Source organism: Solanum dulcamara, chromosome 9 (assembly GCF_947179165.1).
Source record: "Solanum dulcamara chromosome 9, daSolDulc1.2, whole genome shotgun sequence".
NCBI classification, from domain to species: Eukaryota; Viridiplantae; Streptophyta; class Magnoliopsida; order Solanales; family Solanaceae; genus Solanum; species Solanum dulcamara.
Genome location: NC_077245.1, coordinates 751,529 through 766,362, shown reverse-complemented (window position 1 = coordinate 766,362; position 14,834 = coordinate 751,529). Strand labels below are relative to the sequence as shown.

Here is a 14,834-nt window from a genome sequence, read left to right as displayed (position 1 = left end):
AAGAAAAATGAGAAGCCCCAACTAATCTTAACAAAACTAACCAATATATTCATCTCATACATCACACTTGGAGTTCCACTTCAGGACACCAGATTTCCCTCACTAATTCCGCCAGAGGTAGACATTTATATAAGCTGGAAAATGCAAGTTAAATTCACAGATGTCGAAATCAATGCGACTTGCACAAGTGTACTACCCAATACTGGAAAGCAGCATCCACAAAAATAAGCCAAAGTAGCATTGAAGATTACTGCAGAAACACTCTTTCCAACATATAATAGCTCATTCATCAAAATTTTTGTCATATAAGCGAAGCAAAAGGAAAAAAGAATTTGTTATATGGTCCTAGTTCAAGTCTTCAAAATGTCACAGGTTGCTAAACAACGTAAATCTTCAGCTTCTCTGATCATGCAGCTTGTTATCCATATCAAGTTGTAACCAGAAGATACAGAAGGCCCTTTAGATACTCCACTATTTCAGATCCTCCCAACTTAGAACTTCCAAATACTCTATCGACGAAAGTAATTGGAACCTACAAATAGCAAAATCCAAACTTGAATTCAGGCTAACCTTTGAAAAGATGAAAAGTACAACATACAAATAAAACCAAACAATGAAGTGGTTGCAGGTGCGGTGCCTACTTGTGAAGACCTGACATGAAAAAGAGCAAAAAAATTGGGGTTGGAGTGGGAGTGGGGGTGGGTGTGATTGACAGAGGAAAAACAATAATAATAATAATGACAATGAAGAGAGCTCTCATAGCAGCAAAAGAATCAGAATATATTCCTGCATGTCGAATAATTATTTTTCTTGAAATAAAGGTTATAAATATCAAAGTCACAGCCGCATAATACAAGGTTAGGATCCGAGAGACAATTGGGGGATAGCAACCAAAGAAGCTCCCAGTCTCCATTAGTAGTCTATAATTGTCTGAACTTGAGGTTCATAATATGTTCTCTATATGCATATATTGCAGATGAAATTCCAACCTTCAACTTTCACTATCATCAAATATCAATGTTTCTCAGCTGATCGTAGTCTCTCTTGGTTGCCCGGACAAATTCCACCACCACTTGTACCTCGTCGTGCCAAGAAAGGCAGCTGCACAGCACTAAACAGGTGTTCTTTTTTCGGGTTAGGGCTAATACGTGCAAGGTTGAAGTTTAGCCAGTACCTTCATAATGAACCAGTTCCAAGTTTTGCCAAGTTCAACCTCGATTGCAAATAGTTAGGTTCAACTTCTCTACAATTGCCACGGCTCACATTTCTGTACTCAACCACCAGTTTATGGTTTTCTTTTTCACCCATGTCTGAACCACTGCTCAACTCATAATCATCACCTTCTTCATCCCCTGCACACTCAATGCATTTCCTTGTAGTTTGACTTCAACCCCTTTTTCAGGACCAGTCAATGCCAACCACCAAGCCAAACAGCCTTCTTGACAACTCCCTGAAGCCCAACCAAAATACTCTAGGTTCTGGTGTTTTCCATCACAATAACTTTGGTGTACCTTGGAGGAGTAGACAGTTCCTCATCATCATTCCTCCCAGAAAGGTGATAACACCTGAGAAGGACATAGTTGAGTCTCCAGCATTTTTCATGTCTCAACAGCTAACTAATCACAGTGACCCTAATGAATTTAACCAACAGAAATAAGACTTAATTAGCTACTGGTACTCTGTAACCAAACATTGGAGTTCTACATGGCTGGTAACGCTTTCTCCCCATTCCAATCACATGATGAAATAAACAAAGCACCAATATCAGCCAACTCGGTAGCAGATCTACCTTCAACTTTATGTCACTTAGACCAACTTCAGATACAGAACTAAGTCCCAAGAATCTCAGTTCAAGATGCCTGTCATAAAGAATCTCCATTGATAATTACAAATTCACCTCAAAAAGGAATGACTTTGCTGACAAAGACTGAGATCTTTTCAAGAACTTGAAACCCCCCCCCCCTCCTCCGCTCCCCCCCCAAAAAAAATCTCAAAATGAAAAACCTCAGTTGAAAGGCTATCGCAATGCAAGGACCACTCATTCAAAGTGTAACAGATTCAGAGGCCAAAACACAAAGAGCGAGAGTACAAAAAATGCACGAATTTCGCCAGAGCATTCAAAAGAGAGAGTGCGGGTTTGAGAGCATACAACTAAATGCTTGACAACTGCCATTAGGTTGCATCATTATTTATATTAGAATAGCATTTAGGACATCATAAATTATGCAGTTAATAGCACGATGCAAAAAGAGATAAGATTTTCTGGTGCAAACAAATGCTAATGCAGCGGATTAATTAGTATTCAACAGTAAATCCATGTCTGTAGCTACCTCCTCAATGCGATAACCTTTTCTTGAAGCCCGGACAATCATCTCCATCTGAAAAACATATCCTTTACTGACACAAGAGCTTATGATGTCTTCTAGTGCAGACTTCTGGTAAAGCCTTCAAACAACCAATTCAGTTTCAGACACCAATTATACAAATTACAAAAGTTGTGAGCATTACAGTGTATAAAAGGGAAATGGAAGCTCTAGTTTAACAGTAAAACATGTGACCATTCAGTTTCTTAAGAACAAAATCACATACAAAACAATGATACCTGAGACCAAATCAATTTCCCATACAAAAGTATGGTGTCTTTCTTCCTTTTCTATGTGGACTTCCTACCTTATGGTTTTAAGTTTGTAGAATAATAAGATGTCTTGATCAATTATAATTATTATCTTCCAATCCATCATACTAATAGATTTCTATTCTCCATGCCAAAGTCCAGACACTAAGAGGTAATCCTAATCTAAACAAACCCTTATGCAAAGTACATTTTCTAAATACACTCATTACAATTGATGTCGAACTACCGATTTTCCTCTACGTCCAAGTGAAACCATACCGGAAGGATCCAGTTAAGTCTGATACACCCGGCCAAAGTAGTGTCTGTGCAAGGACATTTGCTCCCCTACTCGTCAATTTGCGCATAAGGTTCCATCCGTGTACACCACCACTAGAAACATATCGAGTTCCAGTAACTATATTGGCACCTGTCTCCATTTGTTTCCTAGACGAAAAAATTGAATTATAGTTCTAGTGCTCACCGTTACAAGACAACTGAAATTTAAGAAAACAAATACTCACTTGATGAATCTTGGCAGGTATTTTGGCTGTAAAAAAGAGTATAAAAGAATCAACAATAAAATTTAAAATTCAAACAAAAGAATAAGCTTGGTATAAAGATTCATACATTCACCTAATAAGGTATCAGTGCACAGAAAATGCATCACCTTATGCCTCTTCAACATTAACACATGCTTTCCAGAGACCCCATCCCACCCAACCAAAAAATAATAATGAAAAAAGCAAAGAGAAAGGAAAGATGAGGAAAAAAGAAAAGAGAATCCGAGTCTAATTGTGAGACAGACTAATCATATATGGGGTCACATAATTAAATTCAGGAAGTCACTGATATTTTGGTCCTACACTATCAAGTTTCAGTTGTCCAAGGAACAGATGTCCCTTGTTCTTGTATCGAGGAGTGCTGGATGCAGGGGAAAGTACATCAGTGCAGGCACAGAGAAGATATGCAATAGTGCAACACTGAGGGCGTGAAAAATAACGCTTAATCCACAAAATAAATTTAAATTATTCGATATACACACTCAAAACAGTGGATGATCCGTGAATTACCAGAGCAATTTGAATCGTTTCTTTCCATGACATCAAGCATAAAAGAAACCCAATACAAACCACATATCCCCCTTCTGTTCCTTTCCCAACAAAATAGATAAAGGACATTTTCCAACAAAAAGACAAAATAAAAAAGGAAACCAAACGAAGCCCTTAATTTCAATCTTACTTACATGGTGAGAAAGATCCGCATCCATAATAACAACAAAATTGCCTGACGCGTGCTTCAAACCATGAATATATGCAGTGCCTGAGATAAGAGGAATGTCAGAGACTATTCATGGCTAGCATCTTCGTATAAAAAAAATCATGGTTATCATATTAAATCATGGTTATCATATTAAAATGAAGTACCTAGACCAAGTTTCCGAGGTCGAGGTCTCAATAACTGTAGCAAACAAGAGAAATGAGCAAAGTGAGACGATAAATAGGTATGATCAAGGAAGTGTAATGTGCAACAACTAGGTGAAGTAAGAAACTACTAACAATACGATCTTTTCCATATACTTTCTGCAATTGTTTAACAATATCCTGTGTGCCGTCTGGACTTCCATCATCCACTACTATTATTTCGAAATCAACATCCCTGAGTCAAGAAAAAACAAAATTGTGATAAGAGTCTGCGTATGCATTTACATGATTTTATCACCTTTAAATACTGCATAGAAAAAAATAATCTGAGATTTAATTCAAATACAAGGGAAAAATGACTTTTTTAGTCCTCAAAATGGGATCGTCATGGTGTACATTTTTTTGCACCACTATAAACAACAATGCGGTTGAATGAAACAGGATCCAACATCTATATAATTCAATCTCTATAACAATGTCTTCTTCGCCAAAGCCTATTGTCTCGTGGTTCAGTATCAATATTCTTAGCAATGAGCAAACAAATATAAAAAGTTACAATCCTCACGAAAACTCCCAACTGTCTATATTAAATTCCACAAAAACCAGCTTAAAAGGTACAATCTTTACAAATGCTCCTGTCCATCTAACTCAAATTTCGATCAAACTATTATGAACCCACACATGGGTAGCACATGAGGAGTAACTGAACATCTCACTCACTCTCACACACGCACAAAAAAAAAGAAGACAGTAAGCTAGGGCGGAGAAAGAAAGTATTTGGAAATGTGAATATTGCTCATTCCCGTCTCCCTTTTTATTCCTATACTGATCTCTATCATCGAATCTTTCTCTCTGATCTCTGTTTCGCTTCTTCTATATACTCTCTTGCCTTCTTTCTTCATTCTCTCCTATTTTCTTCTCCATTTTTGATTTGTACTCTATTCTAATTTCTCTCCTGTACAGTTGACTACCCTTTTTCTTGATTTTGATGATAAAGATAACCATTTTCATATGGATCATCCTTAATCGAATTTATCACTGCTGAGATATCACACAAACCACCTTAAAAGTAACAATTTTCACACAATTTCAATTAAATTCCTCTACACAAGTCCAATTCATACCAAATTTAAGTTGCTTACAGTAGATCGAATATGAAAACAAAAAAACAATTCTTTTTTGATATATCATAAAAACCATTTTCGCCGGACGCAAAAATTTCCAAAATGACAGAACTTTAACATCAGCGATCGCAAAAAAGAAAAGGGAGAGAGAAAAAGAGTGTTTACGAGAGATGCTTGAAGACGAGGTAGATGATGAGAGCAATATTGAGGCGTTCATTGTAGGTGGGTATAATTATACTGTACTTGTTCTTCTCCCCCATTTTTTTGATCTCAAAATTGAAATTTTTTTCAGTTCAATGCTAATATACCCATTTACAGAGATCAATCCACCATTAGCAAGACTGACCCGAGAGTTCTAATCGGGACCCGATTGGTATTGTGTTTAGATTTTTTTTTTAAAATCTTGATCTCTATTAGATGGTTCAATTTTTTTCAGAAATAAGTTAAAAACATAATATGATACCTCTCTTAATTATATACATCAATATCAGTTAAAATCAATCTATTTTTGACTTATTAAAGCTAATGTTTATAATTAAAGATTGAGAACATGGAACAAAAAAAAATTGAGCAGAAAGTGTCTAACGTAAACATTTCATCATGGGTTTAAATGCTTAATTAGAATAAGTCTCGAAATAAAATTTATTGAAAAATTTAAAAGATTGACCCTTTAAAATTTGCAAAAATATTTCATTTAGATACTCGAACCAAGTTATGTTCCAATTGAATACCTCAACTCTTAAATAATATATTATAATTAGACACTTTTAGTTCAAATTTTGAAAAAAAAAATTGCACTTGTTTTCATTCGTCTATTAATTAAGTTAACTACATAAAATATGTCATATCATTTAATTGTATGCATCAAAAACACATGAGGTTTTATGATTTATTAGGCGAATGCGTATAATAAAAGGAGATGACATATTTCATATGTTTAACATAACTACCTAATAAATGAATGAGAACACACAAAAATAATTTCAAAATTTGTATTGAATATGTCTAATTAAAACACTTAGATTAAAAATTGAGGTATTCAATTGAAACAAGACTTAATTTGAGTGTCTAAATGAAATATCTTGACAAGTTTGAGCGACTGGCTATGTATTAAGCCTTTAGGATGACTTTGGATTTGGAAAGCATGAACCAAAAAGAACAGAAAGAGACTGTAATCTACTAACATTATAGATGTGAATGTTCTTAGCTTTCTTATTACAAAACTCAATAACATAATAGCACTATAAACATATAAATACTAGTACTAGGCTTCAAAGGCAAAGCACCAAAAACTGCGGAAAATTTCAGAGAAACATACACATGCAAATGCACTTATTCTATTTACAACCAGTACATTTGTTGGATGCTAATAATATGCATAGAGGAAATACTAACCAAAACAAAAAAATACTACAATGATATCAGTCGATGCTACCATCCTGAAGACATCATACGTGGACCAAGATCACCCACGTAGAAGGGTCGATCAACCATCTGACTAGCTAGTCATCACCCCAGACGTTTGCATCTGAATCATCTCAGTCAGCTTGAACAACATCACTAATGATGCTTACAGACGGTGAATCTTTATGTTCCTCGTCACTCTCCTCAACAGAAACTACAACAGTCTGACCGATGTTACTGATTTTTACAGATGGTGAATCTTTAGGTTTCTCGTCATTCTCCTTGATATTGGCTGTTGGTAGTAGCTCACTAGAAATGTCTGTCTGGTAATCTTCAGTTTTTGACATGCTTTCGTCAACTCTGTAATAAGCCTTCACAAACAAGGCGAAGAAGAGGCAAAAAGCAAAAAGAAAGTTGAATGATGTTAACTTAGTTCAATATAAAAATTGTCTTTCCCTACTATTTTTCTACTAGCAAATTCATTTGTTATTTAACTATCCTAAATATAAAGCTGCACAAAGAATATTGCATTTTTTGACTTGCACAAATAGTTGTGTTGTCCATATAAGTGAAAGCTACACGCATTGTTTTAACAACAACTACGCTTCAGTCCCAAACAAGATGGGGTCGGCTAGCTACACACATTGATTATGAAAAAAAGAAGAGAAGATTTTGGAATTTATTATATAGCGCAGACGCCAAAGGTGGATATGATTATGAGTTTATGACTATTCCTAGCTATACTTCAGGGCGGTTTTAAGTTCCCGTCAACTTCAATTTTGATTATTTACCTAATTTTTATGTAAGAGCAAGCTACATGCATGGGTTGTGGGAAAAAGAGAAAACAGAGAAGATTAATTGGATCTGATTATGGCTATTCCTACCTTTCAAATTAGTATTCAGAGGGCTTTAAGCCTTTAACTGGTGATTGTTGTGGTAATAAATAGTTAACATGTGTACACTAAGGTCTTTCAGGAAATATTTCCATGCATTCAAATAACTAATGAGCAAAACCACATTAAAAAGGGAGGTCGCGGCAAGAACTGTACCACACATGTGCGCGCAGGAGACAGCACTTCGAAGGAATTTGGACGATCATTGAAATTTGTTTCTGGAACTCCAGGTATTCCTTCTGGTGATGTGAAGTGGTCAACATCATGACCAACCTGTCATGAGAATATATTGTATGTCATCATGACGACAAAGATCATCAATAAATAGTTTTCCCCTTTTTGAATTAACAAAACAACACAGGGGGAGGGCAGGATGCTCAAACACTTCGAACTTAGAGAGTCGGATATTATTATTTTCTATGACTGTGGTGTCCGGGTCAGCTATCGCACAGCTCGACTAATTCCATGGGATACCTACCACCTACCACTAGCAACAGGTACCAAATTTTTTTTTATTTTTTTTTAAAAAATAAAATGCAGGTCACACCCATTTATTGAATAAAAAGGGTCAACATAAAAGATTTGAGAGTCCAAAAGTGACTCAAGCCCAAAAACAAAGGCTGATTAACAAGTACCAGGTAACGCTGTCCACGAGTCGGGATATTTTATGCAACTAAACATGGGTGAGACAATTATAGTTCTCCATGGCGAGATAACAGTATCCTACATCTGTTATCTTATTATCAAAAGTTATTCAAGCAAACTCCTTACTCTTCCATGGCCACCAAATTCCCAAGCATCACTATCCAGTGCAACTCTGTACTTCCCTGGCAAGTCGCATCCAACTTTATACCTGTTTTCATCATGTGAGGATCAGAAAAAGGGTTAAATTAGACAATGTGAAAATGATTCATTTCAGTTACTTCTCCATAAAACTCGTTGAGTACATTAAAAACAAGCAGAGCAATAATTTCATGATAAGTAAACATATATACCCTTCATATGTGTTCTTTGGGTGGAAGTTGAATACAAATACCAGGTCGCCACGTTCAAACACAACAACCTGCAAAGTGAAGTAACTAATCAGTATAGCTATTACCGAATTTGACTAGCTATTGGATTTAATAATATGAAATCCATTATCAAGAAATGGAAGGTAAAAAGGTTTCTACTTGTCCTTGGATAGAATTACAGCATTCATAAGCCCAACATTTCAACTTTAGATGATTGTACCTTATTATCATCATCCATGCTGCTTACTATCTGTTTTCCTGATGCGAGGAATGAAAACTTTTCGTCGAGCAAATTCATAGCTCTATCAAATGCATTCATGAACTGCATTTCAACATGAGGGGGAGGAAAGACGGAGAAATATAGATATCAGATTAGGCCATTCAATTAGTATCACTTCATGTAAAGAAAAAGAAAGTATCAACAAATATAGCAGGCCATGGATTGGCAGCCTGAAATTATAGCTTCAAAGAGTCAACTTAAGCTGCTCATCAAGGCTTTACTGGCAGTAAACGAGGCGGTAATTAGTGTATATGAATTTAATACTTGGATCTCTAAACGAAAATCAGAAATTTTTCTTTGGAAAAATAAGCAGACAAGATGAAGAGAGCTATCCTCTCCTGAGCCAAGTAGACTTACAAGTAAGCCATCTAAAAATTAACAGATATTTAACAAGCTGCAATGCAAAATACTGAACCTTGTATCTCAAGTGTTCGCTATCCACAAGGTTCCACTGGCGTCTACATTTGTCATAACTCCAATTATTGCCCTCTCTAGGGAAGTCAATCCACTCAGGATGGCCAAACTGCAACAAAGTTCGTCAGACATTTCACAATTACTCCAAAACAGATACACTTGCAAATGCAATACCTTAATTTTCTAAATAAAAAAGGATTAAACAATGTACTTTTCTAAAATAACTTTTGTTCTCCGCAACATATCAGAAATCCCCAGACAATGAAAATACTCATCGTGCTGTTTTTCTCTATGCTTCTACCCCTTTGCATGCTCAACAGCTCAGGCCATTTTTGAGGAATGCATCTTTTTCCACTAGACCAAACTAATTGTAATTATCACAAAATATCTAAAGCTGTAAGCTGTACCTCGTTACCCATGAAATTGAGGTATCCCTCTCCTCCTAATGCCATCGTGAAAAAATGGATCATCTGCGGTTAGAAGCTAAAAGTGAATGGAAAAAAAAGACCTCAAAATAAGAGGGATATTAAAAAGAGAAACAAAAAGCATGAATAAGTAACACAAATGATTAACAGAAAATTGTATAATCCATCAGAACCCTGAAAACTATGTGTTTGCAACAAATTTTAAAATAAACTTTAAATGATTACACTACGTTTAGTGGTTACCTCACAAAGAGTGTGAGAATCTCCATGACTAACAAATATAAACCTTAAAATGCAATAGAAACAGACAAACCTTGTGAAGCGCAATTCCTCGATCAACAACAGGAGAAGCATCTGTCAAGCAAGACATGCCAGAATACATCTCTTTGTCCATTAGGAGAAATGCAATGGTCTTGTCACCGACAATAGACTGTTTCCAGCAGACAAAATAAGAGAGAACATCAAAAAGCCTGATAAATAACTTATCATGAGATTCAATGGCTACCAATATTCTGAAGCCCGTGGCAAAAGAAGTACTTTACATTTTTGGGACGTATATTTGGATTCTATCTAACAATTGTTCAGAGAATTGTTTAGTGTAGAAATAAATTTGTAATACCTGATCATGGCTCTCGGCGTAAGCTATACACTTCTCTGTATATCTCCTATTTGTCAATCTCGATGTTACTTCCTTCATGGACCAGTCTTCATCATTTTTATTCTTCAAATAATCTATCCACTTATCTGGTATTGCCATTGCCAGGCGGTAATCAAAACCAATTCCTCCCTCAGAAACAGGTCGGCCAAGGCCGGGCATACCAGAAACATCTTCGGCAATAACAGTTGCGTCTGGGAAGATCTTGTGAATCAGATTATTGGCTAACATTAAATAGACCACAGCATCAACATCTGTAGCCTCACTGAAATACTCATTATAGTTCCCTGTGAATCCCCTATTGATTCCATGGTGAACATACAGCATAGAAGTTATTCCATCAAATCGAAATCCGTCAAAGTTATACTCTTCTAGCCACCACCTCAAGTTGGAAAGAAGGAAACGAAGAACCTCCCAATTGGCATAGTTGAACAGCCTGCTATCCCACAACTTATGGTATCCTCGCTCTCCAGCATGAAAGTAGGATTCTTGAGAACCTTGGCCAATATCAAAGCCATTGAGGCCATCAGTGACATTGCTGCTTGCATGACTGTGAACTACATCCACCAGAACCTGTAAACCCAAGCTATGCGCTTTATCTATCAGATACTTTAGGTCCTCCGGGTTTCCAGATCTACTGCTCACAGCAAAAAAGTTAGTAACATGATATCCAAATGATCCATAGTAAGAATGCTCCATTATGGCCATCAACTGGACAGTATTATAGTTATTTGCCTTAATTCGAGGTAAAACATCATCTGCAAACTCACGATATGAATTTACACGTGGCTCAGAGCTGCTCATGCCAACATGTGCTTCGTAGATTCGTGGGGCTTGGGGTTTGAGAGGGCGAGGGTATATGAAGTGGTACCTGTTTAATTGCCGAAGTAGTAAGTTCTCAAGCACTAATAGATTGACTCATTTTGTTACGGGAAAAGTATAGATCAAGTCCAAATTAGTAAAGACACATTATTCTAGTTTTTGCATTTCAAAATGTCTTACATAAAAAAGACGAGTAAGCGCATGAATCTAAATGCCTGTGATGGGGGTGTTCAAAATTCAGCTTCAAAGTATGAATAACAAAACCTTTCTGAAGGTGGTGGGTCCCAGTAGACACCATCATATGGTGCTGCAAAATTTGTGGCGTCTACAGTAGCATACTTTATCCAAGCAGGGATACGATCTACCCAAACTTCATTACCATGCTTGAAACGGAACTTAACTCTGGAGTTGTGAGGAATGGCTGGGTTACCGTCAACATCAGGAATTCTAACACTCCAAACACCAAATTGGTCCTTCTCCATCATGTGGTTGGAACCGTTCCATCCATTGAAATCGCCAATAACTTTTGCTTCCCTGCATTGTGGATGGGTTAAGCAGAACTTTCGTAGCAATTAGAACATGCAAAAAGCCAATGATGCTGCAACACCATGCTTTAATAGGTAAATCTGTTATGATGATGGAAACTAATATTTTGTAGTAGAAGAGGACCTACTGAGCAGCAGGAGCCCATTCACGATAGACTATGCAACCTTCTTCCCTGTTGAATCCAAATTTTAAATAACCTGCGAAAAAAGAGAGCAGTTTACACAAGAGAAACCTGCTAAATCTCAACAGAAGTATCATGATTTTAATATTAAGGAAGCTATTTTGAACAGAAAGAGTAGCACATGATTGTAGAACAGAATTGTAAAGCAACAAGAGGAAGATTTTTTTCCTGTAAAATTGCTTTAAGATTCTTTTTTATGTTTATATAGTACAATGTTGAATCCACTCAGCTTCTTTGTGTGCATATATTCTATATTTTGAATCACCTTAGTGAAAATCCTGGCTCCGCCACTAACACTCAGAGATGTTTCACTTCTCCAAACAAATTGTCTGGTTTTTGAAGACCCAAACAAACAGCTTGTTAAAAGATTGAAAAAATGGCCAGATGCCACCTAAATGGAGCCAGTACTTACTCCCAGGTAAACAAAATTCTCTAGCAAAGTCAAAGTAGGTATAAACAAGTCATCTTCCAAAATAAGGTCAAACTGCCTAAAGCACAACTTTTGGCTGTTACCTTGAGCGAATTCCTCAAGGGCTCCCTCATATTTTTCAATGAGCATTTTCTGATCCACATATCTCTTCATTCTGTATCTGAAGTGATCTAGATAAGGTTCCAAAGCTGGATCCAAATTTAGGAGGTCAATACTTTCAGTCTCAACGTCTTCCTCTCGGGATGCCATTGTCGAGCTGTCATCGGTCAAAACAGCAGAAATAGCTGGACTGTGCTTCATCTAGGCAGGCAATGCACCACAGTTAGTTTATATCAAAAGGAAGAAAGGCATTAATGGAGCTAAAATGCAAACGGAAAAAACAGTTCAGATCACAATGAAAGAAGTTGGTAATGTGGAAACACCATGGTCATAAAAATTGTAATGAAAATAACAAATGCACACGGGAGTAAAGAGCTCTCTTTCCCAAGTTAAGGTACTATAAATTGGTGGGACTAAGTAACACATGTTTTACGCCTCCACACGATGCACAGATCAAATATGGCATGAACACCAGTCCAGAATTTTTCGACCATTTCTATATTATCCGTGCAACCATATCAAATTATCAAACATACCCTTTCATCTTTTCTAACTCTTGATTTTGGGGTGGAAGAAATATCCCAAGACCGTTCCTGAGATCCAAACTTCAGTCCAGTAATATGTTGAGAAGGAAAACATATCTTAATTCTAGAAGCCTGTCAAAGAAATTCTTGAGGTTACAAGGATATCTTGAGAACATAAGAAATCTTACACTATAATTGAACAAGTAAATGCAGCATATCCTAATCTCGTGGTAGCCAAAAATGAATTTGAATTTACAGAAATTATTGGAGTAGCATTTGAGCTTCTCAAGATCCATACAAAGAACACATTCTCAATTATCCATCTCATATGATAGAACACTTCCAATTGCAGTTCAACACCAAAAAAAAAATATGTAAAAAATAGAAACATCACAACCAGGTAATCAGAAGATACTCGTGCGATAAGAGCGCTAACTTCGGATAGAGAGAACTAATCTAATATTGGTAAATTTAAGAAACTAGAAAAACAAACTTCAGTAGCTATCTCAGCATTAGAGCTTATTCTGTTTCCAGTAAAGCCCATATCAAATCTTAACTTTCATAAAGAAACAATTTTTATCATTTTCCTGGTCATATAATGGACCCTCTAATCTAATAATAGGGTAGTAGAGTACTAAAGTATATCTTTTACTTTTCCTCCTCTTCTATCCAGGGACGGACCTACAAGCATGCCTGCGGGTTCAGAATTTTGGCCTTGACCCTATATTTGTGTTTTAAAATCCACTTATTATGTAAACATAATTAATTTACAACAACAAACACAATGTAATCCCACAAGTGAAGTCGGGAGGACCTTACATCTACCTTGGGAGATAGAGAGTTGTTTCCGATAGATCCTCAGGTCAAATAAAAGCATGTCAAAGCAACGAGAATGAAGAAGCCATGACAAAACACTAAAGGAACCATGTCAAAGCATTCTTACAAAGGAACAATAACTACAACAAGATAATACGATGATCAAAGTACAAGAAACAGAAAATAATAACAAAGATCAAATAACAAGAAACTACCAGAGTAATACCACGACTACTAGTATCGAAGAATAAGCTAGGCAACACTCAACTACCTAACCAACCTTCTAAATGTGTCCTCCATAACATCCTAGAACACTCTTTCTAAATATAGCCTCCTCCCCCCTCCCCCCAGACACACACAAACCCCTTCCATCTATCAATTTTATACACTCAACCATCTTGCAAATTTGTCACATGATACTAATATTCTTACATAAGGCTCTATAAGGATCATTTTTCTTCCATATTGATGTTGGAAAAAAACAAAAAGACACCCCATTTAACTAGAATTTAAGGAGATGATCCAGAAATATCAAGGAAAATGAAATCAAAAGGCTAAAATTAGTAGAAATTTACATGAAATTAGTAAAATTACCCCTGGAAAAACTTTGGATGACGAAGATGGAAAAGATTCTTGAATGGGTTTTGAGAAAGCATTGAAATTAATCTCCATTGATCACTCTTCTTCAGCTAAGAGCCTAAACTACAGTGTTTTGCTTCTACTACTGATGATTCTTGATTTCCTCATTTTAATGGCTTTTAATTATATATATAAAAAACATATGACACTTTGTGGTCCTTCACTTTATCAATATCTCTCTAAGACCCCCACTAGTTTTGGAAATGAAAGAAAAACACCTTAATATTATCTTGTGGAATCTATGTTCATATACCAAGGCTATCGGAAACAACCTCTCAACTTCAAAAGTATGAGAAAGTTCTGCGTATATTTTGCTCTTTCTAAATTTTATTTTATTGAATTACACTAAATATGTTATTGCTGTTGATTTATACTTATACGATCAAAGAGTTATTTATCTAAATTGTGTAAAATAATTTATTTATCCAAATTGTGTACAATAATTAGTCTAAGTTTGATAACTAAAATAAAATATAGTTGGCAATCAAATTGAACTTAAAGGGATGAAAAATGAATATCTTTAAAATTCAGTAG

At 36.0% G+C, this 14,834-nt stretch overlaps 2 protein-coding genes and 1 pseudogene across 3 annotated transcripts; all 3 read right to left on the bottom strand.

Annotated features, from left to right (window-relative positions):
* Positions 1-203: 203 nt before the first annotated feature.
* LOC129902890 (dolichol-phosphate mannosyltransferase subunit 1) lies at positions 204-5,551 on the bottom strand. Of its 2 annotated transcripts, none has more exons than XM_055978334.1 (8): positions 5,325-5,551; positions 4,192-4,270; positions 4,039-4,072; positions 3,858-3,934; positions 3,136-3,161; positions 2,894-3,058; positions 2,331-2,445; positions 204-532 (listed from the first exon to the last, which is right to left on the bottom strand). In XM_055978334.1, exons 1-8 carry the CDS (start codon positions 5,417-5,419, stop codon positions 428-430), a joined length of 696 nt encoding a protein of 231 aa, XP_055834309.1. In that variant the 5' UTR covers positions 5,420-5,551; the 3' UTR covers positions 204-427. The 2 variants fall into 2 exon arrangements, with proteins under 2 accessions (XP_055834309.1, XP_055834307.1); XM_055978332.1 differs by having other exon boundaries at positions 4,171-4,270; positions 5,325-5,548.
* Positions 539-1,945, bottom strand: LOC129902892 (uncharacterized; annotated as a pseudogene).
* Positions 5,552-6,326: 775 nt separating the features above from the next.
* On the bottom strand, positions 6,327-14,412 carry LOC129904407 (1,4-alpha-glucan-branching enzyme-like). Its single transcript, XM_055979969.1, has 14 exons — positions 14,256-14,412; positions 12,858-12,977; positions 12,306-12,522; positions 11,739-11,808; positions 11,330-11,599; positions 10,208-11,114; positions 9,902-10,018; positions 9,571-9,633; positions 9,165-9,272; positions 8,690-8,791; positions 8,452-8,519; positions 8,228-8,309; positions 7,613-7,729; positions 6,327-6,934 (listed from the first exon to the last, which is right to left on the bottom strand). Exons 1-14 carry the CDS (start codon positions 14,331-14,333, stop codon positions 6,698-6,700), a joined length of 2,556 nt encoding a protein of 851 aa, XP_055835944.1. The 5' UTR covers positions 14,334-14,412; the 3' UTR covers positions 6,327-6,697.
* Positions 14,413-14,834: the final 422 nt, after the last annotated feature.